The 26,533-nt window shown below is 35.6% G+C and overlaps 2 protein-coding genes across 2 annotated transcripts; one reads left to right on the top strand and one right to left on the bottom strand.

The window, feature by feature from the left end:
- The first annotated feature begins 570 nt into the window (after positions 1–570).
- Positions 571–22,609, top strand: LOC115980288 (vacuolar protein sorting-associated protein 41 homolog). Its single transcript, XM_031102555.1, has 19 exons — positions 571–964; positions 5,118–5,387; positions 5,476–5,655; positions 5,858–6,118; positions 6,786–6,918; positions 7,008–7,098; positions 7,469–7,571; positions 15,297–15,400; positions 15,474–15,567; positions 15,664–15,819; positions 15,927–15,989; positions 16,318–16,383; positions 18,235–18,435; positions 20,569–20,646; positions 20,724–20,843; positions 20,933–21,013; positions 21,121–21,206; positions 21,715–21,796; positions 21,901–22,609. The coding sequence occupies exons 1-19, from the start codon at positions 716–718 to the stop codon at positions 22,330–22,332; spliced, it is 2,850 nt and encodes a 949-aa protein (XP_030958415.1). The 5' UTR covers positions 571–715; the 3' UTR covers positions 22,333–22,609.
- Positions 9,386–11,204, bottom strand: LOC115980297. The gene is made up of 4 exons (XM_031102562.1): positions 10,638–11,204; positions 10,293–10,497; positions 9,965–10,143; positions 9,386–9,865 (listed from the first exon to the last, which is right to left on the bottom strand). Exons 1-4 carry the CDS (start codon positions 11,038–11,040, stop codon positions 9,651–9,653), a joined length of 1,002 nt encoding a protein of 333 aa, XP_030958422.1. The 5' UTR covers positions 11,041–11,204; the 3' UTR covers positions 9,386–9,650.
- Positions 22,610–26,533: the final 3,924 nt, after the last annotated feature.

Genomic DNA, 26,533 nt, shown 5'->3' with positions numbered 1-26,533 from the left:
CGCGACCTGGGTCGCGCGGCGACCTGGGTCTCGCGGCGACCTGGGTCTCGCGGCGCGACCTGGGTCGCGCGGCGACCTGGGTCTCGCGGCGCGACCTGGGTCTCGCGGCGCGACCTGGGTCGCGCGGCGACCTGGGTCTCGCGGCGCGACCTGGGTCGCGCGGCGACCTGGGTCTCGCGGTGCGACCTGGGTCGCGCGGCGACCTGGGTCGCGGTGCGACCTGGATCTGTCTGTGTCGCCATTCCTTCTTCTTCTTCTCTTTTTTTTTTTTTTTTCTTTCTTTCTGCTTTTTTTTCCGCTGGTTCTGCATTTTGGGTTGTGGTCATTAATATTTTATTTTTGGGTTGGAAATCGAGTCTTAGAGACTCGATTTCCATGTAGACGCCACCTGGATAAACTGCCACATCAGACAGGAACAACCCATGAAAATCGAGCCTTTAAGAGTCGATTTAAGGGCCCAAAATCGAGTCTCTGAGACTCGAGTTGCTAAAATTATAAATAGTTTGTAAACAGACCCTATTAACTAAATAGTTTGTTTTTAATGGGTATTTACCCATTTTCGCCGGAAAAGAAAACAAAATACCAGCACAACTCAGCTTCAACCCGGAAAGCCCCCTCTAAAAAACCCAAACAGATCTCACACTTTCTCATCAATTTTTTCTCTTTTTCCTTTTCTCTCGGAAATGAAACGAAGATATCAAGTCTAACAATTCAAATGGCTCCGATTCCTTCAGAGAACGGCGTCGAAGGAGACGATGAGAGAGAAGAAGAGGACGAAGAAGAAGAGGAAGAGGAAGCTGAAGAAGAGGAAGAGGAGCCGAGGCTCAAGTACCAGAGAATGGGAGGGAGTATACCTACGCTTCTCGCCAGCGATACGGCGTCGTGTATCGCCGTCGCGGAGCGCATGATTGCCCTTGGGACGCACGGCGGCACGGTTCATATCCTCGATTTTCTTGGCAACCAGGTGATCCTACCTTTGAGATTTTTCTCTCTCTCCCTATTTCTTTGTGAAAATAAAAGCGTGAAATTGGCTTTTTTGCTTGAATTTGGAGCTTGTTAGATCTGAATTTTTTTGTTGAATTTTGATTTGTACGTGTTATTCAAAATTGAAATTGAGCAATGAGTGGCAATTGAGCTGGTTCGTTTTGGATTGTAGAGTGAATGGATTTGGGAACTTGCTATACTGAATTTGAACTTGCTAATGTTGACTTGCGTTGCGCTTAGAAAAAAATTGTGATCATTTGCTAAATGTATTGGACTTGAATTAGTGACTTCTGACCTCCATTTCATGAGGTGCGGTCTCTAGCCGATTGTGCTGTCCCTTAGGATTTGTGGTTTTAGCCATTCTTGTTAATGGCTTCGAACATGAACAACATTGCTTGCATTGTTTTTGGTGGCAACTTTGTTATATAATAAATTTAAAAGGCTTTGGCAGCAATTCGAACAGTCATTTCTTTGAAGCATATGCTGTTGTGTTAGTTATTACTATATCTGCTACAATAGTCAGTGTCTCAGTCCATTTTCGAATTTGTAGACTACTTTCTACAAAAAGAACAAAGTAGCCAAAAGAATTAGTACAAAGGAAAACAAAAAATTATGTAAATAAGAAACAGATTCAATAGACATGGGAATGGAGTCATTAGATGTGAATTCCCATGTACAAGAGCAATAAAATAAAGCGTGTACAAATAAAACCAAAAGCTGGTCCTCCAAGCCCTCCAATTTTCAAACGTGCGTCTATTACGCTCCCTCAAAATAATCAACATCAAACATAATGGCACCAAGTTCCAATTACTGGAGGAGTGCTTCCCGAACCAATTCCTCCAACTGAAAAAAAGATCAATCAACCTCCTATGTTAAACCCAAGAGACCTCAAATGATCCAAAAGCAAAGCTCCATAATTGATAGGCTACCCGCAATGGAGCAAAAGGTGATCCACTGCCTCCCTACTACTCCTGCAAATACAACAACAATCCACTAAGGTATAACCTCTCCTCCTAATGTTATCACCAGTGAGAATTTTCCCCCACGCTGCTGTCCAAACAAAGAAATAATCTCGTCTAGGGGCCTTAACACTTCAAATACCTTTCCAAGGGAAAATGAAAGAAGTAGATCCCATTAAAACATAGTAATAAGAACGAATGTTAAACTCCCCATTACTCTTCAACCTTCACCTCACCCGGTCTCCATCTTCATTAGAAGGAATATGAGAGTCCAAATGATGAGTAAAAGCAGCCGCCAACTCCAGCCCCCAATCATTAAAATCCCTGAAAAATCTCACATCCCAACGCCTCCTTGCCCCCACATCCGGTCTCACCAACAAATTTTTTTTTTTTGATAGGTAATAATACTTTTATTGAAAAAAAACTGAACATCATGTTCACGATGGTGAACACTCTTTACAAGGAACAAATACAAGCCAATCAAGAACTAAGAGTAACGGAAAGTAAAGAATTTAGAAATTGAAATACAATTCAAACACCCCCAAATATAAGCCCATTGAAGCAAAGAACCGAAGAGAAGAGAAAAGAACATAAGATATATATCATAATGTCTGAGTGGAGATCAGTATAAATATCATACAAAACCAGGAAAACCTTAGAGGTTGATTGCTGCACCAGCCATCATGCCAAAAATGAACTCGATTCCCCACCCAAAATTCAAACCGAGTGTGTTGGTGAAACTTCTCCCAATCCAGCCTAATGCTCTTCCAAAGACCACAACCATGGGAACCCCTTCCAAAATTCATTTATTGTTCTTAGATTTCTAAAATTACAACCAATTACGTAGTTATTTCCCCTTCAACTTCCCCCTGGAGCTAAAACTTGCTTTTAAAAAAAAATCAGATTTATCTGTTGGAGAGGATGGGCTTTGGGGATAGATGGAGGAGATGGCTTAAGACTTGTGCCTCTACCCTTCACTTCTCAGTTCTGGTTAATGGATCTCCTGCTGGTTTCTTTGGTAGCTTTAGAGGTCTCAGACAAGGCGATCCTTTGTCTCCCCTTCTCTTTCTATTGATCATGGAGGTTTTAAGTCGTATCCTGAAGAAAACTGAGGAAGGGGGTTTCATTCAGGGTTTTCATGTGGGTCCTGTTAATTCTACTGGTATCCGAGTTTCTCACCTCCTATTTGTTGATGATACCATTCTTTTCTGTGATGCCTCTAGAGAGCAGATTCTTTCTATTAGGCTAGTTTTGACTTGTTTCCAAGCTTTTATTGGTCTAAAGGTGAATGTGGGGAAAGTGAAATTGTTCCTATTGGGGAGGTGTGTAACATTTAGTATTTGGCTAATATCCTTTAGTGCAGGGTGGGCAGTTTGCCTATGATTTACTTGGGTATGCCATTGGGTACTTTGTACAAAACAACCTCTATTTGGAATCTGATCCTTGAGAGGATGGAAAAGAAGCTTTTAGGCTGGAAGCGGCTGTATTTGTCAAAGGGTGGTAGACTCACCTTGCTGAAGAGTACCCTTTCAAGCCTTTTGACGTATTACCTTTCCCTGTTTACCATCCCTAAAGCTGTGGTGACTAGATTAGAATGCATCCAAAGGAACTTTTTGTGGGGTTCGTCAGTTGAGTGTTTCAAATATTCTTTGGTGGCTTAGGAAAAGGTTTGCCTACCGCGTGAGTTGGATGGTTTAGGAATTCGGAAGTTGGTGCCTTTTAATCAGGCCGTATTAGGGAAATGGCTTTGGAGGTATGACCATGAAACCTTGCATCTGTGGCGAAGGGTCATTGCCATGAAATATGGGGAAAGAAAAGGGGGTTGGTGCACTAGAGTTTGTAGTAGGGCTCATGGTTGTGGGTTATGGCGGAGTATTAGTGAAGGGTGGGAAACTTTCGCTAAGCATTTCTCTTTTGTGGTGGGGATGGTTCTCATATTCTTTTTTGGCATGCTAAGTGGACTGATGATGTTCCTCGCAAAATTCTTTATCCTCAGTTATTTTTGTGTTCAGCTAATAAGGAGGCTTGTATATTTGAGGTGTTAAGCCATTTTGTGGGTGATAATGATAGAGTGTGGAGTTTAAGTTTTCATAGGGACTTCAATGATTGGGAGTTGGCGGCTTCCTACTCCTTTCTTCATTTCATCCAAACCCGAATTCCTAGGGAAGGAGGGTGTGACAGACATTGTTGGGATCTTAATGGCAGTGGGAAGTTTGATACTCGGTCCTTTTATCATAAGATTCGAAATGCAGCTCCTTTCACTTTCCCATGGAAAGGAATTTGGAAAGTTAAGGTTCCTAAATGGGTGGCTTTTTTTATGTGGACAGTAGCCCATGGTTAGATTCTAACTTTGGATAACCTTATGCTTCGTAGTCACCCTTTGGTAAATCTTTGTTGTTTGTGTTGTTGTAATGCGGAATCTGTGGATCACCTGTTACTTTTTTGTTCGATAGCTCATTCTTTGTGGATGTATATGCTTTGGTTGTTTGGGACGGAATGGGTCATGCTAGGTTCAGTTGTGGACTTATTATTTTGCTGGTATCATTGGCTTGGGAAGCATAGCTCAGATATTTGGGATTTGGCTCTAGGATGTTTAATGTGGACTATTTGGATTGAACGAAATCGATGGTCTTTTGAGGATGAGAAGAAAACTGTGGTTCAGTTATTAGAGTATTGCCAGCGGACCCTCTTCGATTGGTCTCGTTGTTGGGGCTATTCGGATTGTTCTACCCTTTTGGATTTTCTTTCATCTATTAGTATAGATTAGGGGCTGCTTCTGTCTTTTTGTTTCTTTTTTCCTTTGTTCACTACCGTGAACTTTTTGTGCTTTTCTTTTATTAATAATATTCTCTTCTTACTTATCAAAAAAAAAAAAAAATCAGAACCATTTATGTAATTTTTACAATACATTATTCACCCAAATTTTTTTTTTTTTTTTTAATACATTGAACTGTCCAAAGAATATGTCATTAGTATCATCTGTTCAAATTTTTTCTACCAGCTAATTGTATATAGGAGCTCCAAGTTTTTCATCATGAAGTTGAGGCTAGTGTTTTGCATTAACCACACTTAGTATCCTGGCTTCGGCTGATTGATGGTTGCAGTGGATTACTTGTTCTAGGCAAAATGACATGCTTTAGGTTTGAAATATGTAGTTGATTTTATTCTTTCCAGGTTAAGGAGTTCCCTGCCCATACTGCTGCCGTCAATGACCTTAGCTTTGACATAGAAGGTGAATATGTAGGAAGCTGTTCTGATGATGGGTCTGTTGTAATAAACAGCCTTTTCACTGATGAGAAACTGAAGTTTGAGTATCATCGTCCAATGAAGGCTATTGCACTGGATCCAGATTACTCAAGAAAAACGTCAAGGAGATTTGTAACTGGTGGTTTAGCAGGTCATTTATATTATAATACTAAGAAATGGTTTGGCTATCGCGACCAGGTTTGTACTAGTCTATTAACCAATAAGATGTGCAAAATGCCTAATGCCTTTTGGTTTCTTGAAACTAAAAAAATTCTCTGTTTTCTAGGTCTTGCATTCTGGTGAAGGTCCAATTCATGTAGTAAAGTGGAGAACAAGTCTTTTTGCTTGGGCCAATGATGCAGGTGTGAAAGTTTATGATACTGCCAATGATCAGCGTATAACATTTATCGAAAGACCAAGAGGAAGCCCACGTCCTGAGCTTTTGCTTCCTCACTTAGTTTGGCAGGTTTGTCAATGATTAACATGGCTGCAGAATGGGGGCATGCTTATGGATTATGCAAGTACTATTGCAGTTGTTTCAGGCTTGCAGCAGTAGCTTGTACATGTAGAACACCAACACACATATATATTTCCTCTGCATCATGCCATCAACATGAGTGCTTTGCTGTTTCCTAAAATTTTTCCTTTGCTTGTCTCATCACATTCAGGATGATGCTCTCTTGGTCATTGGCTGGGGAACTTCTGTAAAAATTGCATCAATAAGAACAAATCAGAATAGAGCAACTAATGGGACATATAAGCATGTTCCGATGTCAAGTGCGAACAAGGTGGATATAGTGGCATCTTTCCAAACCAGCTATTTCATTTCAGGAGTTGCTCCTTTTGGTGATTCTTTGGTTGTTCTAGCTTATATTCTGGGGGAAGAAGATGGGGAGAAGGAATTTAGCAGCACCATTCCATCACGGCAGGTACTTTCACCCTTGCCTTTTATGAAATACATTGGTGTTCTATTCCTAACTTTGCATGCAGTAGACTAAAAGGTGAAGCTGAAAAATTATTATTTTATAAATTTTAAGGGTGTGCCTTCTCTTTAAAACCACTCCTAAAGGAGAGATGTTCATAGAATAAATTTTACACTGAATCTGGGCCACCCATGGTGTTCTTCTTCTTTTTATTTATTTATATTTTTTAACTCGTACAGTTTATTTGCCAATTCTTGAACCCCACTTTTTTTTTATGGTAATGATATATGATATTATTTTTGACATGAACATTTTAAATTGTATTTTCTTTGACCAAAATTTTAAGTTATAATGTTTTGGCACACATTCACTCCTCTTTTATAACATGGTATTCCTAGTAACTTTTCCATGGAATACAGGAATAGAGGCTTTACTTCCCCCCTTCCCCCCACCCCCTTCTTTGTTTTAATTTTATTCCTCTTCTGAATATTATGACAGTAAGAGCAGATTCTAATTATATGTTGTAAATTCCCTTTGCGGGAAGGTTTTGTTATTGTTAATTTATGGTGGTTCTCATCCAAACTTCTTTGGTTTACCCTTCCTGTTATTCTGTTCTGATATATATTTATTCTTTGCTCATTGTTTCTGACTTGGGAAAATGTTATTTAAGCAGGGAAATGCACAGAGACCAGAAGTACGTATCGTATCATGGAATAATGATGAGCTTTCAACTGATGCCCTACCTGTACATGGCTTTGAGCATTACAAGGCAAAAGACTATTCCCTTGCTCATGCTCCATTCTCAGGTTGATTTATTTGTTATTGAAGTTCATGCTTTATGTATGTCAAGTTTTTAATATATAAATCATTGTAATACTTTTTTGTGCCAATGTAGGTAGCAGCTATGCTGGTGGTCAGTGGGCTGCAGGTGATGAACCACTGTACTATATTGTGTCCCTAAAGGATGTAGTTATTGCAAAACCTAGGTTAGTATGATTGTCTCTCATTTCATAGCTCCTTTGTAGAATGAAAAATGCGATAATGTTTCCCTGCAACATTATTAATCAGGCTTGATGTTAGTATTTATTCAGTGATCCTGACAAGTTAAAGTAAAATTAGCCTATAACTATGTTGATTAATGGGTTTGACATCATAGAGCTTTTTCACTTACAACCGACATCATAGGGCCTTAAAGAAAAATTATATAGGCTAGTTTTTCTTTAAGCTAATTATATTCCCTGCGTACTTGTCTCTTTTTTGATATCAATAAATCTTTATTACTTATCAAAAACAAAAAAACCTATTTTGAAAATATATTTATTTTGGAGACTTACATGCATTTATGATTTTTGTCAGGGATGCAGAAGATCATATTGCTTGGCTTCTTCAACATGGCTGGCATGAAAAAGCTTTGGCAGCAGTTGAAGCTGGTCAGGGACGGAGTGAACTCCTGGACGAGGTACTAAAGTTTGTCCTGCTTCAATTTATTTTATTTTTTTAATATTATTTACATGAAACATAAAATGAATGTTCTGTGTTCACTACTTGGTGGTGCCTATGATTCTCTTTCTCTTTTTCATTTTGTTTTCCATTATTTTTTAATATCTAAGTTGTTAACTTTTGTAGGCAAGGCAAAATTTATTTGTTTGGTTGGTGACATGACATAAGATTCCTATAATTCAAGGTGCATGCTCACAAAAGTTAATGAAAGTTTTTTTTTTAATTAATTAAAAAAAAAAACACATGCACCCTACGGGTATTAAACCTGCAATCTCACACAATACTTTACTAACATTCAAGAGCATGCCTATTAAGGTTAATTAGAGTTTTGTTTTTGGTAATTACACACACACACAGCTGGTGGTTCACTTGCAACCTCACACCTTGCTCTTACGAGGGGAGGAGATACCGTTTGAGTTAGAGCTCATTAGCTAGGTTAATAAGATGTTTTATGACTTTATCTTAATTGTTCAACAAATGCAATTCTAGCATATTGGCAGCGCCAATAGGGTGGACTATTTATAAACATAGTACGGGCAGTGAGGGAAGGGGTTTGTGTATTTTTGGAGTATTTTTCTTCTTTTTTGTTGGGGGGGGGGGGATTTAGGTTGAATGATTTTTCCTGTTGCCGAACGTGATGTGCCTGTAGATGTAATGGTGAGGTTGATGATCATTTTGAGTTGGAAATTGTCTTGGAAAGGGGTTTTTGATGTGCGCTCTCATTATAATTCTTTGTTTGGTCCTGTTAATGTTTCTTTCCCTTGGAAGAGTATTTGGTGTGTAGCACCTAAAAGAGTGTCTTTTTTTTTTTTTTTTTTTTTTTTTTTTTTTTTTTTTTAGCTTGGGATAGGATTCTTACCATTAATAATCTTGTTAAGAGGGAATTGTCCCTAGTTAATTTTTGTTGCTTGTGTTGATGTGAAGGGGAAACTGTAGATCATCTTTTGCTTCATTGTAAGTTTGCTCATGCTTTGTGGAGTGAAGTTTTTTGATGTTTGAGATTAAGTGGGGATGCTGAAGGAGGTTGCCTCTTTACTTTTGCATGGAGGAATTGTTTGGGAAAATAGTTCTCAAATATTTGGAATATGGTACCAAGGTAGTCAGTTTCGTACCGTACTGGCCGGTACAGCCGATATTTTCTGTACCGGTGTTTGAAACGGTACAAAAACATCCTCATTTCGTACCAGTTTAAATACCGGTAGTACCGGGAGCGTTTCGGCTGTACCGGTAGAAATACGGGATTTTGGCTGGAAAATGGATACCGGCCTGAAACAAAAACACAGATTTCTTTGTAGTTTTTCACTCACCTAAGATAATTTCTTAACAAATTTCACGATCTGATGCATCCATGGTTTTAAAAACCGGTACGGTGAAAGAACCGGAAAATGAGCTAATTACCGGTTTTATGGTCGGACCGGGGTCCGATCGATGGTCGAACCGGTGACGTCATAAATAATTTAATTAATATTTATTTAAATTATATAAATAATTAATAATTTTTTAATATACTAAAAACATAATTAGGCTCATGACTAGCATATTACAAAGAGTTCACTGCCACACATTTACTGATTTACAACATTTATCAACAAGTCATTGAAAGCCCATCAAAAAATCCTCCTCTAATTAGGCAATTAGAGGGAAAAACAGTTAACAATTTGTACAAAATGGTGACTTGGATTATCATTCATATTCTATTCTATTCAATAGATACACATTCATATTCTATTCAACAAACTCAACAATTTATACAAAATGGTAACTTGCCTTATCATTCTCCCTGCTTTGCTTCAAATCCACCCAAGTTACCATCCAACCCCGACCACAAAAAATGTAGGACATCCAAACAAACTCAACTCATCTATAGTTTTGTCTTCTAATAAAAAAATACACATACCACAACAGTAAGTTCATTAGTCATTACATTTACATCCAAATGACAAATGAAAAATAACAAATAAGTTCATTACATCCAAATAGCAAATAAGTTATAAAGTTTCAAAAAAACTACTAAGTTTTAACTTTTAAGACCCAAGCTTCATTTGTTATGAAGAAAATTAAAATCAATATCATCATGTGAACCAAATGCTCCACCACTAGCATCATCATCATCATCCTCATCTTCATCTTCTTCAACTTCAACATGAATAGGATGATTTTTATCTCTAAATCCGGGAGGAGCATCATCTTCATCACCAAATGATTCCAAATTAATGTCATCATCATCATCCTCAATCACTTCATTGTCCATATCTATACAAATTCCAAAACCAAAGAACAATATCATTTCTCATAAATAATAAATGGTCTAATTAAAATATGCATCTAAGCAAAGAATTGTTATAAACTAACCTCTTTGTACATGGCTAGAAGACCCTTCTTCAATTGGATAGGCTCCCTCTTCATATAATGCATTTTCTATCTCCTCATGATCAAGAAATGGAGGTTCCTCATCTTCCACTACCCAAAATTCAGTTTTATCGATACTTGCATAGTCAATAGGATCAAAATTGAACTTCTTTCTTTTGACTCTATATCATGAGATGAACATAATTAATAATTTGTTTAGTAACCAAATCACTTATATTTAACAATCACAAAGAACCCACTTGACCAAATCAATGAATCATTCATATTTCCCCACAAAAACATTGAAACAAAGAAACTATATAATATATACCTTTCTTTCAATCGGTAGTTATAATGAACAAATACAAGATCATTAAGTCGTTGATGCTCCAATCTATTTCTTCTTTTGGTATGTATTTGTTCAAAAGCACTCCAATTCCGCTCACATCCCGAAGAGGCAGCTGTTTGGCTAAGGATCCGAATTGCAAACTTTTGTAAGGTTGGAGCACAAGATCCAAACAACTTCCACCACTCATCTAAGTTCCATATAAAACACAAAACAATAATACAATGAATCAATAAACACAACTATACTTATCCCAAAAATATAAAAAGGAACTATGATCTTTAAAACATATTTTTATTTTATTAGTAGTTAAAGTAAACATTATCTTACCCGGCTGAGATGTCTTGGCTGATTCTTGAGCAAGTTGAGTTCCAAAAGTTTGTTCACGCTCTCGAAATAGCCTTAATTCCTCCACCAACTTCAACCGACCAACTGAAACTTTTGATTCAATAACATCTGTCACAGCAGATTGTGTCTCTAGCCTCTTATTAAGAGTGGATGTGTCATATTGGAATGCAGGATTCAACCAATAAGCAGCAGCATGAATATCTCTATAGAATTGATTATCCCAACGATCCTTGATAATATTAACATAAGGCTCCCATAGTCTCTTTTTGTCCTTGAAAATTTTTTTAATTCCATCAATTACTCTATACATGCCATCATATACATAACCCATAGCTGGTTTTTCATCAGAATCAATAATGCGTAATAAACGAATCAATGGTGACATAATATGCACAATTACATGACAATCATTCCAAAATTGATTATCAAGAATGATTTTCACCACTGCCTTTGCTTTCTTATCTTTTGCATATTTTGATTCAACATAAAATTTGCTAGTCACCAATGCTTGTAAGTCATGCTTATGTTCCTTAAGACTCCCTAAGGCAATGAAAGTAGTAGCAAACTTAGTTGGCCCTGGACGCACAATTTCCGTCCAATTTTTTCTAGTCCTCAACCAAGCTTGCAAAGCCACATGGTTATAGATGAACACAGTGATCTTGGATGCACGCTTTGCAAGTTTAGCTACATGATCCATCTTCCCAATTTCTTTAAAAATTAGGTTTAGGCAATGTGCTGCACAAGGTGACCAACTAATATTCCTATATTTTCCACACAAAATTCTTCCAGCAGCTACATAATTTGCAGCATTGTCAGTGACCAAATGTACTATATTTGCAGGACCAACCCAATTAACAATTTCATCAAACAAGTTGCTTAAATTAATAGCATCCTTAACCAAGTCAGAAGCATCAATAGAACGTATAAAAATAATACCTTTAGGACAATAGACAAGAAAATTAATCAATGTTCTATGCCTAGTATCAGTCCACCCATCAGCCATTATTGTACAACCAGTATCAGCCCAATATGAACGATGAGAATCAACAATCAATTGAACTTCTCTTTTTGCTTCTCTCAACAAAGGCACTCGAAGGGCATGATAATTTGGGCCTCTATATCCAGGACCATAAGAAGCTACAGCATTGAACATAGGCTGATAATAACTAGAATTCACAGCATTAATTGGAATGCAAGCATCATACATCCATCTAGCTACAGCCATATCAACCCTCCGCTTCTTTTCTTTGCCAGCAAGCACACTTTTAATAGAAGGTTGAGCTCCCGGTGTTGTCCTAGGAGCGAAGTAATTACCAATGTCACCAACCTTTCTCTTGCCAAGATTGGATCTTTGTGGAAAATTACTAGGACTACTTCTATTTCCTCTACCTAACCCCCTACCTCTAGGAGTAATTTCTTGGACATCTTCAAATTCTGGTGAATCCTCTAATGGCGAATAATTAGATGCTTCTTGATCCTTTTTTGTTTGTTCTTTAGATTTTGAAATTTCCTTCAAATTCTCAACCATTTGGAACCTAACATCATAAGGCACACCCATACATGCAGCCACATCACCTTTAATTCCAGCTAGATGTCTTTTCATCCGATTAATGCCCCCTCCTTTATAAGTTTTCCCACAATGTATACATCTATAACTACTTCTTCCGTCTTTCAACTCTTCAGTTACATGATCCCATGCAGGATCACATTTTGCCCTCACAGATGAAGAATTAGCATTAGACCCAGTTGTAGAAGCACGTTCATTAGATGGCACAGAGGCAGATTCCATTTCACTCAACAATTTCAGACTGTAAACAATATTTCACAAACAATAATATGCTATAAATCAAATCCACAACATAAAATCCACAAGACAACATACTCAGTAAAATACAAATACACTGTAAACAATATTTCACAAACAATAATTCTCTGTAAATCAAATCCACATCATTGATCATTCACAAAATCCACAACACACTCTGTAAAATACTCCGTAATTTATATTTCACAAATAATAACGTATAAAAATCAAATCCACAACATACTCTGTAAAATCTCTGTAAACTAATAATTGACAGATAAAAGTAACCACTTACCAGTGAAGTCACAGAACGGAGAACCTAAGATGAAGCCGAGAACATGAATGGAGAATCTGAGATGAAGCTGAGAGAAATGAAAAAAAAAAAAAAAAACCGAGAAAAGAAAATTATCAAAATCAAAATCAAAATCAAGTAATCAAAAAATCAAGTAATAATTGAAAGATCGCACTTACCCAGTGAAGTCCAGTGAAGTGAAGGAATGGAGAACCTGAGATGACCGAGAGAAATGAAAAAAAAAAAAAAAAAAAAACAGAACCGAGAAAAGAAAATTATCAAAATCAAGAAATCAAAATCAATTAATCAAGTAATAAAATCAAAAGAAAAGAATGTTAGCTTACCTGATGAAGCCGAGAAGCAGAGAGCAGAGCACTTTAGAGGGCGAGACCGAGAACCCGTAAGGATGAGAAGGAAAAAACCCAAAAAGAAAAAAAAAAACCCAATACTTCAAACCCGTGAGCTTGAGTGAGGCGGAGAGGAAGAAAAATGTTTGAGGCGGAGAGGGCGAGGCAGAGAGGAAGAGACAGAGTGTGAGGCGGAGAGGGCGAGGCAGAGAAGGCGAGGCAGAGTGTGAGGCGGAGAGGGCGAGGTACAGAGGCAGTGAGGCGGAGAGGGCGAGCGGCGACTGGCGAGGCAGTGAGACGGAGAGAGTGAGGCGGAGAGGGCGAGGTCTGAGCGGCGAGGCAGAGAGGCTGTGAGCGGTGAGGAAGAGAGGCTGTGAGCTTGGGTGAGGCGGAGATGTTGAGATTTGAGAGTCTGAGTCTGAAAAATGAAAATGACAAACGCAAAATGAGAGTGAGGCAGTGAGCTTTAGGGTTAGGAATTAGGATTCCAGCCTAAAACGACGTAGCTTTGTTGTTTTAGGCTAAAACAACAAAACTACGTCGTTTTAAGCTGGGAAAAGACAAAAAAAATAAGTAACCGGTCAAGAACCGGTTTAACCGCGCCGGTTCCCGGTTTTCCGGTTGAACCGGCCGGTTTTTACTGTTTCGCGGTTTTTTCATTATTTTCGGTTTTTTAATATAACCGAACCGGATTGATGGCCGGTTTCCGGTTGAACCGGTCGGACCGGCCGGTCCGGTCCGGTTTTTAAAACTATGGATGCATCTCTCTTGTATCTCGGTCTCTTTTCTGCTTAGCTTTCCATTTTTCTTCGTGGTCTCTGCAATGTTTGTGACTTTGTGTTCCTCTAATCTTCTTCTTCTTCTTCTTCTTCTTCTTTGCTTTTGTATGTCTTAAGTGTTTCTCAGAGAGTCTTGCTTTGGGTGCCCACGTGATGACTGACCAAAGGTAGCTTTTTGAAATTTGAAATGAGACAAGACTCAGTGAAGGTAAACATGTGGAGGAGATAAAATCAAGATAAAAATAAAGAAAGATAAATTGTATAAGTAAAAGAGAATGAGTGGAGGTGAAAATAAGTAAGTTATTAAAAAAAATTTGTTGGCAGAGGGCAGTGGAAAATTGAGATACATGTACCAAAAAAAAAATTCTTTACAATATTTTTACCACACTTTCATAACAAGTTTTAAGTTTTAGGTTGTTATGGGTTTTTATTGGTGGGGCAATAGTTATTTTAGTGGTAGGTTCAAATTAGAACCAATAAAAAATAGCCACATATGATTTGTTGTAAAAGTGTTGAGAAAATATTGTGGATGTAGTATATTTATAATATATATATATATATATATATTAAATAGCGGTAAACCCGAAACGGTACATCGGTATTAACTGGTACTAAAATACATCGTTCCGCTGGCCAAACCGGTATAGCCTCCGGTACGAGATTGACTCCCTTGTATGGTACTAGCTTGTCTGATGTGGTTAATTTGGTGGGAGCACAATACTTGTACTTTTGAAGATTTTGAGAGACCTTTAGATCTTTTGAAGTCTTTGCTAGTTGGGACTTTGTTTGAGTGGTCTCGTATTGGGGGCTATAGACGTTGTACTTCCATTTTTGAATTCTTAGAATCTGTTAGTGTTTCTTTTTGATTTGTTGTTGTATTTGTTTCAAGTACAGTGTGTTCATCATCATGAACATGATGTACTTTTTAATCAATAAAATCTCTATTAACTATCAAAAAAAAAAAAAAAAAAATCATTTGCCTTGTATATGGAATTGGAATCACTGGCTGTTAATATTCATTCACTTTTTCAAGCGTTGGCCTTAATGAAAAGAAGAAGCATATCTCTTCCTACCACCCCCCCCCCCCCCCCGGGAAAAAAAAAAAAAAATCTGTATTAAGATTATTCAATGATGCCCATATTGAATCACAAGCTACTAGTTTTGGTTACACATTGGGTAAGCACTTTGGTAAATGGCTAGTCAGTGACCTTGTATGTGACTACGTTACATTTTTGTGAGAAATGGTAGAATAGTATTTTGTAGTTGATTACTACCGATTAAAAAAAAAAGAGTATTTTGTAGTTGATTACCTTACTGTCTAACATTAATAATTTTAATTTTCCATATATACTTCTTTTGATTAGTATTTTCCATATATACTTCATGGCATGGTTTGATAAATTTGGCCGCTACATGCAGGTGGGATCTAGATACCTTGATCATTTGATTGTGGAAAGGAAGTATGCCGAAGCTGCATCTTTGTGTCCCAAATTGCTGCGAGGATCCGCTTCAGCATGGGAGAGGTAGCATCTATATTTATTTATTACTTTCTGGTGCACTTTCTATAAATAACTGGCAGTGGGCTGCCTTCCACAGATGGGTTTTCCACTTTGCTCATCTTCGTCAGCTTCCTGTGCTGGTTCCATATATGCCAACAGATAACCCGAGACTGCGTGATACTGCTTATGAGGTTTTTTAGGACAAAATAGTGTGCCTAAATATATTTAATCTCTTTTCTAATGTGACAACTTGGGATTCAAGGCCTCTTGTTGCCTTTTGGCTACAGGTTGCTCTTGTAGCTTTGGCTACAAATTCTTCTTTCCATAAGGAACTCTTGTCAACAGTCAAATCATGGCCACATGTGATTTATTCTGCATTGCCTGTTATTTCGGCCATAGAACCTCAGCTTAATACTTCATCCATGACTGATGCGCTCAAAGAGGTTTGTCAGAAAAACATGCACACACATTCACATAATTTGGAACCTCATGATAGCATTTTCTATTCTATATTCTTGATAACTACATAGGCATTCTCTTTCTCTGTCAGGCACTAGCGGAGTTGTATGTAATAGATGGGCAATATGAGAAAGCTTTTTCTATCTATGCTGATGTAAGTATTACTGATACTCATGGGAGATTCTTGCCGAGCAGCCAGCAACCTTATTTCATATATTAGATACAGTACTCTTTTTTTTTTTTTTTAAATTTTTATTTATTTATTTATAATTTTATTTTTATGAAAATAAATAGAAAACTATGTACAACACAATCCATGTACACAGGGATTGTACTAGAGTTGTTACAAACATAATTTAAAATTACATAAATCCATATTTGACAAAATGTCTACGTTAAATGCTTAGGAAAAGAAGCTTTCACATCTCTATTTTGTTTCTGACATCAATTTGGATGCTCTTTTTTTGGCTTTAATTTTTCAGCTCATGAAGCCAGTAGTATTTGACTTCATAGAAAAACATAACTTGCAAGATGCAATTCAAGAGAAGGTATGTAAATGCAAAATCAGGTGCAATATTTTAGTGTTACAAGCCTTATATGGGTTCCTTTGTTTAAGCATTTTCTAAGTGTTCAAGTCCTTTGATATTATTCAATGTATTTTTTGCATAAATGTGAGGTCAACCTCTAAAATTTTAGAAACAATGTATCAAGGTCTATATATCTTATTTATTTATTTATTCCAATAATCAAGAGATAATTGAAAAACACAATGGGAACATCACAATATACAGCAAAGGCTAAAGATCCTAATTTGAACTACAACAGCACAAGGGTCATTGATCTTATGTTTGGTTAGTGAAATTGGGTTGGATTAGCATTTGTCAGATATTTGGAAATTTGTTCCATTATTTTTTATGTGGACTCTATGGAGGGAATGCAAATTGGCGCACTTTTGAAGATGCGAAAAGTACGAGGATTCAGTTGTTAGCAACCTTCACTAGTTCCTTATATGAGTGGTCTTACGCTTTGGGTTTTACAACTAGCCATTCTATTGCATCGTTTATAATAGCCATTTTGAATATAATTCTTTCTTCTTGTTATTTTTAGGCTACTTTGTGTCCTTCGTACATGAAGTAGTTTCTCTTTAATAAAATAATTCTTACTTATAAAAAACAGAGCCTGACTGAACCACAGCCAACAGTTTTGACAGAGCAGAAAACACAGCACAAACCAAACCACAAAGCTAACAGAAGCCTAAATGAACCACATCATAGAGTTCTGCCAAGACCAGCAAAAACAACAATACAAATCAAACAACTATTAGAATACTTGCTTGAAAATTGAAGAGGAAATGCCTCATCTGCAACAGACCTACTTGTTGATGGCAGAACCAAGGGTAAAAACCAGCACCTTTAATCCTTGCTTTCACTTGCTTCCTAATGGTTCCAATTAGTTGTTCCTCAGACACATTCCCATGATGCAAAATAGCATTTCAAAGCCTCCAAATGTTGTAAACAGCAGCTCCAAGGCCAAGCTGCAGCAATATGAACTCAACTTGTTTTTCCAATTCTCTGCAGCCCAGGATATAAGACTATCCCAGTTATCAATCAGGTTTCCTTGAGGGAGAACCCCATAATCACTTTCCACACCCTTCTAGAAAAGGAGCACCCAAAGATAGATGGTTTCTACTCTCTATACTGGATCTGGAAAATACACACCATATCACAACTAATTCCCCATCTAACCTATCCTTTATCATTAATCTGTTTTCTATTGCCAGCCAGCATACAAAGGAATGTCTTGGAATGTACTTTGGGAACCAAAAAACCTTCCACCATTTAACCACTTGGGTCTTCTGTCCAATCAGATCGCAAGCCTCTGCACATGAGAATGAGTCTGAAGTAGATGAGACCCATATAGCTTTGTCAAATTCTCCCAACCCAGTTTTCTTTGAATACTCACAAGATCATCATACCTTGCAGGCTTCCAACGCCAAGCTTTATCACATAAAACACTAGCTTCTTCTTCCTTTTTATTTAAAATTATTATTTTAAAATAAGTAATTTAATCTCATAAAACACTAGCTAGCTTAGCATTGACAAAGCTAGCAGTGTCATCAACCACAGAATGGCCAAATCTTAAGTATAAAGGCTTGCAGGGTCTACTATATATCATTAATCCGGTTGTTGTTTTCATCCTATGATACACATACCTCACAACAAAATTGAACTCAATTGAGCTTTATCCCTGGTATCTTGGTTGGGAACATATATTCTGCAAAATACTTAAAAAGGAAAACCGAAGAATTCTTTCCTTTTCTTTGTCCTAGTTTTCATGCTAGTTTTTGTGGTGTTCTTACAAAATTCCTGACTACTTTTGTGTTACCTATGCCTATATAGGTTGTGCAACTGATGATGATAGATTGCAAGCATGCAGTTCCATTATTGATCCAAAATAAGGACGTGATTACTCCATCTGATGTTGTTTCACAACTTCTGAATTCCAGCAATAAGTGTGATAATAGATATTTCCTGCACCTATATCTCCATTCATTATTTGAAGTGAATCCACATTCTGGAAAGGATTTTCATGATATGCAGGTATGGTAATCACTGAAATGTGCCTTTGAACTCTGTGCTTCTCAGTGACAATATCCATAGTTAATTCAGTTATGAATAATGTATTCACAGTTATATGATAGTTTCCATCTTTAATTGTTTGGATTCTTTGAAATCTGATTGCAGGATGGAAACTATGAACGAATAAACCTAAGTGCATACTTATCAAATTGGTTTAAAAGTATTGGTTGTAGAATCATCTTAATTTATGCTTGTGAGTCAATTAACGTCTAGTATTGAACTAGAATGTGCATTTTCTTCCATTGGTTTTTCATTAGGGTAAAATTCACCTACTGCTGTGGTTTGGTCCACGCTTATTGAATTCCCCAAGTTTTTAAAATTTTTTAATAACAGCTTCGATGGTAAACTACTTATATTAAAATCACTAAAAAAATTAGTTGACATGCGGGGGACATGCATCTCATGTAAATTTTTTTTGATAGGTATGCGTCTCATGTAATTAATTTTAGTTGATGATTTTAACAAGAAGTGGATGGGAGTGGTCGATTAGAAGAATTGGATACTAGAAGAGGGTTGTACCCAATGCCCAAAGCTCCCATTTTTTGCGGGATCTAGGAGAGGTTATGGCAAGCAGCCTTACCTTCAATTTGTTTTGGAGAGGTTGATTCCCAAACTCGAACCTGTAAGTTGTTGCTTTTAGGAAAAGGCACTTGCCATTGTGCTAAGGTCCGACCTCTGGATACTAGAAAAGGCTGTGATTAGGAAAAAGTGGAAATCGTTTAGGGAAAGTCAGTAGAACTGAATCCTGCCACCAGGGGTGTAAGCTACAACAACAACAACAAAGCCTTAGTCCCAAATATTTAGGTTGGCTATGGATCCTCAACAGATAAGCACAAGGGTATAAGTCTATTTTACCATTTTCTTTATGAATTTTTAGGGAATCTTACGGCCCGTTGGAGATTTTGAATGACATGTTCCCGTTTTTATTTGCATATGCATATTATGACATGTTGGTCTGTGGAGATATGATAGTAGTTGTCTTTGGTAGGTGCTATCACTTTTTTGGTTGAACCTTTATGTAGGGTCTGTAAGAAGATTAATTTTCCCTGGTTGAAGTTTTGTTTTCATGAAAGTATTAAAGAAATACTCGAAACTAGTTGTGAACTGTTTATGATTTGCCTCTCCACTGAGTTGCAGTCTCAAAGAAAGTAGAGTTTCTATTACCAGCGCCAAGTCATCTAGTTAAGGAATTTTGTGGTCAAGTAAGCTGTCTGAGGGCATAGTTGTGGAACCAAAACTGTGTGGTCAAGTAAGTTCATAGAGAGATTGTCTTGCAAAGCTTTATGCTATGGATAAGCCCTTCCATTATTCCTTGTTTGCCTAACTTATTGAATTCCTTATTTGCCTAACTAGATCCTGATGGAAGCACAAAGCAATTTACACTTGCTAGTAGCCAAAAGTTGCTGATACCAATAATTGGTTAGAGTTTTTACCTAATCTGTTCCACAATAATTTACCTTAAAAACGTCCAAAGGAGTTCAAGTACTTGAACACTACAGGATTTTTAACAAACAAAGATTCCTTATGGATTCTTTGGATGTTATGAACATTTTTATTTTATGACAATGTTAAATATGGCTCATGAGTCTTCCATTAAAGTTGAGGTGTATGAATCTGATGATCAAACTGGTTTCAATTTACTTGCATTTCTGATAAATTTGACCCATAATATGGTGTTCTTGATTACAGTATGGGTATCTTTATTTTGCTTGGGTTTCTTAACTCTGCAAGAAAGAACTGGTCTGCTTCCTTATGTTTATTCATTAGTTTTGCGGTAATTATGATTTTGTTTCAATCAAATGAATCACTCCGCCTTTGTAATCCTTTGTTATTGCTTTGAAATTTATTTGTTGGTGTTTAAGGAAACTAGGTTGGGATTCTTCTCTTATAATGTTTGTCCTTGTTATTGTCTACCAGGTTCATTGCTTATCTAGTTACTATAGCATCTGATTGGGTCTTTTTTTTTTTTTTTTGTCTTTTCCCCTACTTCTAACCTTGTATCTGGTTATTGCAACTCTTGGTTGGTGCATTTAAACTGATTTGGAAACGCACATCTTACCTGAAGATTCTTGCCCTTTTTATTTGTGGTGATAGGTGGAGCTTTATGCAGACTATGATCCAAAGATGCTACTTACTTTTCTTCGTAGTAGTCAACATTATACTCTTGAAAAGGTTTGAGCTGTCAACAAATGACCAATTGTAATAATTTTGTTAAGTGTATACATTAACTTGTTAAAATAATATCTCAGGCATATGAAACTTGTATCAGAAGAGATCTTCTAAGGGAGCAAGTCTTCATCCTTGGAAGAATGGGAAATTCAAGGCAAGCCCTGGCTGTCATTATAAATAAATTAGGCGATATAGAGGAGGTACTTTCAGCTTCTGTGAGATTGTTATTTGCGTCAGTTAGTTTTGAAGTTTGGTGGTGGGATCAGATAAGAATTATCATTGTGTGCAGGCTGTAGAGTTTGTGACTATGCAGCATGATGACGACCTTTGGGAAGAATTAATAAAGCAATGTCTTAACAAACCTGAGATGGTATGTATCAAACACTAATATGCGACTGAATGTTTGTATGGGTATGATAGTTGAATATATATTTCTGTCTTGCAAGTTCTTCTAAAATTGCTCAACCTAATTACCAGGTGGGAGTGTTGTTGGAGCACACAGTTGGAAATCTTGATCCTCTTTATATTGTAAATATGGTTCCCAATGGCTTGGAGATACCTTGGTTAGTATGATCAGATTGATACTGAATTGTTTCTCAAAAAAGAAAAAGAAAAAAGATTGATACTGAATTTCTGCTAATAGTTCCTTCTTGCTTTCCTCTTCTATCTTGAAAAGAAAAAAGTCATGGTTTTTTTAAACTAGAATTTTAAGAACTGAATAATAACTATGCAGAACACTAATCTTCATGCTAATCATCCCTTCACCCCATCTGAAAGAAACTGAAGGAAACAAAGAAGAAAAAGAAAGAAGAGCAGCTTATTAAAACTTATGTTTTTCCCGGGTAAAAAATGCTGTAAAATGCTCTATTTCTGCATGTTAAGTTCTCTTCAAATGTCCTTGTTGACAGTTAATATGGTTAATAACTTAGATATACACCTAAATATACTGGAATTTGATACTTTTTGCTGAACTTGCATTGTCATCAGTAACAGTGAGACATGTTCTGAAGCATTAAGTTCTTCACTGATAACCTTGTATGTAAATTCTCTCTTTCTGTGTGCATCTGTCAGGCTTAGGGATCGTCTGGTCAAGATCATTACTGACTACAGGACTGAAACTTCTCTTCGACATGGTTGCAATGATATCCTCAAGGTACTCTGTGCTCCACATCATTCTTTCTCTCTTTTTATTTATTATTTTATTTTATTTAATTAAACACTGAAATGCTTGACATTTTTGTTGTGATTGTGACACAGGCTGATTGTGTTAACCTTTTGGTTAAATACTACAAAGAGGCAAGACATGGGATTTACTTGAGCAATGAAGAAGAAGAAGCACGAGCAAAACGGAATGACAGTAGTGCTTCTCAGGCGATTGAAAAATCAAGCGTGAGAACCACAGAGGTCAAGTCCAAAACTAGGGGGGGTGGAAGGTGTTGCATGTGTTTTGATCCCTTTTCTATACAAAATGTGTCAGTCATTGCTTTCTTTTGCTGTCATGCTTATCACATGACTTGTCTTATGGATTCGACCTCTAATGTTAGCGGCATGAAAGGGTCTGAAGCCACTTCCCGGGAGCCTTTAGTAGAATATGAGTATGATAATGGTGATGTGGAGGATGATGATGAGGATACCCAGTCAAGTTCACGTCGTGTGCGTTGTATCTTATGCACTACAGCTTCCAGTTAAAGTTTGTTAATGCGTGTGTGAGCTTGTGGCCGTGTGTGCGTTCATGTCTGAGTTATTTGTCATTTATTTGTGTGTGCATATAGTGTGAGTGGGTGCAATCATTTTTTTCTTCTTTTGTGCGTCAATTGTTGTCAATTTTTGTGTTATAGTTATATATTTTTCATGGAAAGAGTAAAAAAAACAAAAAAAAAATTTTCCGGCTAGTTTTGTAGCCTTCAGAGGCCAAGTTTCTTTTTTTCTATGGCCATGGTTGTTGTATTGATATATACTTTCATTAGTAGTGGTGTTGAAGGTCGTGGTTTCTGGGGAAAAGAAGAATTTTCATCCTTTTATTTACGTTATTCTATATTGCTATTTTAGAGTAAATGTTAAAGATGGTTTGCAAGTTGAAAAAGAGACTATCGTTTAAAGCAGGCTCCAAGGCAATGCTATAAAGTTTGCCTCATCACGGTTATATAAGGATAAATGTAGATCGATGTATGTATATCAAAAGGTTGATGGTAAATTTATTATTCTTTTGTTTTATGTAGATGATATGTAGATTATAAGAAAATATATTAACATGAGTGGAAGTTAGAAGAATGAGTTATCTGAATCGTCTGATATAAAGGATCTTGGCACGAAATGACAAATTTCGGGAAGAGGTGATTTGAATCTTCAAGTATTTGATAGGTAGCTCTATGATGTGCTTGGGTTTTGGTGGCTTTATACCAATTTTGTATGGTTATATAGATGCATATATGATAGAAGGTGACTTTGATGGTAGAAAACCTACTTTGGGGGGGGGGGGGGGGGTGTGGTGGTTTGAGATGGAGTTGTATTACGGCAAATCCAAATTACAAAAGTGTGTTTCCTTATTTTTTTATGGAAGACGAGTACATTGTCATGATCAAAGTAGGGAAAAAGACGTCTTGGACGAAACAACTTTGCTAAGTTTTGGGTTTGAAGCAAGATGAATAGAAACTTGCACCATTTTCCAACAATTTATATCATAAAATTAAGGGAATAATTCATTGATCTACCTTGAGAACTTTCATAATTGTACTTGCTATACATTTAGTTTGGAATTAGACATGTACCCCTCCCTTAAAATGAAAACTATTTACATTAGTCAACTATTTACACTGGTCTCCTCTAGACTTGTAAGTAATGTCGTCTATATATATATATTTAAAAGTTGAAACGTAGCATTTATTGTTACTATGCTCATATTGTACCACCTCATTTGCCACATCATTGCCTGCATAATCATTCTTTTTTTTTTATTTAATTTTTATTCCTAAATTTTGTTGACAATATTTGAATATATAAATATTTTTTTGAGAATGAATTAAATATATAAATAGATTGATTTTACACATTCATCTTAGGCTGTTTTATCTTTATATATAACTTTGCATTTATAAATTCATCTACTTTATTTAGATGTTTATAACTAAGCAATAAAATCAATGAGGAATTTAAAACCAAAAACAACGTTTATACATATCTATCTATACTATTATATAATAATGGAAGCTTTAAAATAAATTTTACATAGCTCTTTTTGTGCCATGTCGTTAGCAGCTTTTTTTTTTTTTTTTGCAATTTTTAGTTTTTTACGTTGTTTAACCTTTCATCTTCTTCAACCATTGTCTTCTTCTTTGTTCAAATTTTCATCTTCTCCAATCATGTCTTCTTAAATTTTTCATTTGATTTCCTTTATGTCTTCATAAATTCTACAGTTTCACTTTTTTGAACCTTTCATCTACTTCCACCCTTCCAACCCTTCATCTTCATAAATTCTACGGTTTTACTTTTTTGAACCTTTCATCTACTTCCACCCTTACTCTTCCAACTTGATTTTCTCATAAATTTCTTTTACTTCATTTCCACATCTTTCCCCTATTCTTTCCAAGTTGTTCACTGCGAAAAGGTCAATACTCTCTCTCTCACTCTCTCTCTCTCTCCAAATTTGTCTCTTTTGATGCATTTTATTTATTTATTGTTTCAACCACTTTTTTCCCCGCTAATAGTTCTTTTTGTTATTGTTGGTTTAATTGTCACTTTACATTTGTTTCTCTTTTTGGTAAAGTTGTATTGACTTTTATGAACATTTAGGTATTTTGGTATTCCAATTCTTGATCAATTTTTTTTCCTTTTTTATTTTTTTAGTGATCCATTTAGATGTTTAACTATGAGACTTTACTAATTTTTTTTTTAAAATTTTTAAATCATTTTGGGTGAACAAAATTGTAGTGTTTGTAGAGAAAATACTTTTAATAATGTATTAGAAATACTCTATATATAGTGCCACTTATTTAGATAAAAACAAAGGTTAATCAAATGGAAATAATTGGATTAGTGACATATTTTAGCTTTCGCAATTGTATTTTCATTATTTTGTTGTTGTTGTTGTTATTATTATTATCAATTATTATAATGATGCACATAGAAACTTAATTATGGGATTTTGCTAATAATTGTTTATTTTATAATCTTTTTGGGTGGACAAATTTGCAGTTTCTGCAGAGAAAATAATCTTAATAGATTATATATAACAAATTATTTTCTTAATCGGTCAAATCAATCATTATTAAGTAATGACTGATATGACATTTTGCAAAGCAATAATTGATAAGACATTTAGTTTTTTTGCAAAGTATCTTCATATAGGGTTGTTTTGATTCAATGTATTTTTATGGATGTATTGTGATAAGTAATGTATTCAAGAAGAGAGATCAGAATTATACATTGTATACTTTAAAAGATATATAATATTAAAGTAGGATGCCACAAGTTGAAATTTTTTAATAATGGGAAAAAGCTATTTTTCTCTTCTTTTCTATATGTCATAATTGGAAAATTGGCTCATAATATGAATAGATAAAAATCTTAATATAAAATAAAGTAAAAAATATATATAATTTTTTATTTATAGAAAACACAAAATTCATTACTTAAAAAAAAAAAAATACTTGCCCTTTGCTTGTGTGGTAAACAGTTATATAAAAAAGAAAATGAAATTCTCTTATTAGAAAACGTTTTGTTACAGATTATTAATCATAGTATATAATTTTATGAATTTTTTTAAAATAAATTATATATTACATTTCATTTCAAAATAATCAAATATTTCGACTAGTTTAAATAATTTTTTTTTTGATAGGTTTGACTAGTTTAAATAATAGTTAGAGAGTTATTAAAAATGCAAAATTCCATTTTTTTACTCTCCCAATGAATGATTACATCTCAAGAACATAGAAGTTAAAATTTCACCTAGGTCTTTTTAATCCAAGGGCTATAATTTAACCTCCCAAAAAAGGTTATTTTCCTTTTATTTCATCCCAAGTTTATTGAAGGACTTAAAATTTAAATGTCACTTTATAGGACTTCAAAATGTCACTTAATTGATTAGAAATTAGAGTTAATAAAGAGACATATAATCAAATCTCCACTTATATTCTCTTTTATTTTTTTGTTCCTAGATTTAGTGAGGATGACTTAGTTATGTGAATGTCATATATTTTAATTAAGTGTCTATTTGGAATAGGTTCTTTTGGATTGCTTACTTTTAAAACTGAGCCATTGAATCAAATGAACGCAATATATCTTTTTAACAACTCCAATAGTTATAGCCCTTAGATAAAAGGAATATAAGTAGAATTTTAATTTTATGTTCTTTATAGGTATAAATGTTTTTTAACCACTATTTGATTGTCGTTTAGGTTAGTTAATAATGTTACACATCTAGCCTAGAGGAGGTAGCGGGTAAATAGCTAGTATTGTTAGTGGGGTAAGTGTTTAATTCCAAATTAGAAGAGGTAGCGAGTACAAATATGACAAATCTTAGAGGAGATCAGTGTAATTTTTTCTAAAACAAATATACAAGGATAAAGTGAATATTAGCTATCCCCATCTTTGTCTATGTAGGTGATGAGACAAGTATAATATAGAAATAGTGGCATTGCTAGATTTATTCTCTCTCTCTCTCTCTCTCTCTCTCTCTCTCTCTCAATTTCTTAATAGATTCATTGTTGATCTTGTTTCCCGTTTCAACGACTTATTCTTATATATCAAAGTGATCAGGAGTGCATATGGATTAACTTTTAGTAAAATATCTATCTATTTATTTAATGAAAGTTGGTTAAAATATAATTGCACTTGTCCGGTTGTACCCAATAAATATGAAGCTTTGAAAGGCCTACACATAAAGAAATAA

The sequence above is a fragment of the Quercus lobata genome, chromosome 1 (assembly GCF_001633185.2).
Source record: "Quercus lobata isolate SW786 chromosome 1, ValleyOak3.0 Primary Assembly, whole genome shotgun sequence".
NCBI classification, from domain to species: Eukaryota; Viridiplantae; Streptophyta; class Magnoliopsida; order Fagales; family Fagaceae; genus Quercus; species Quercus lobata.
This window is presented reverse-complemented; position numbering and strand designations above follow the sequence as displayed.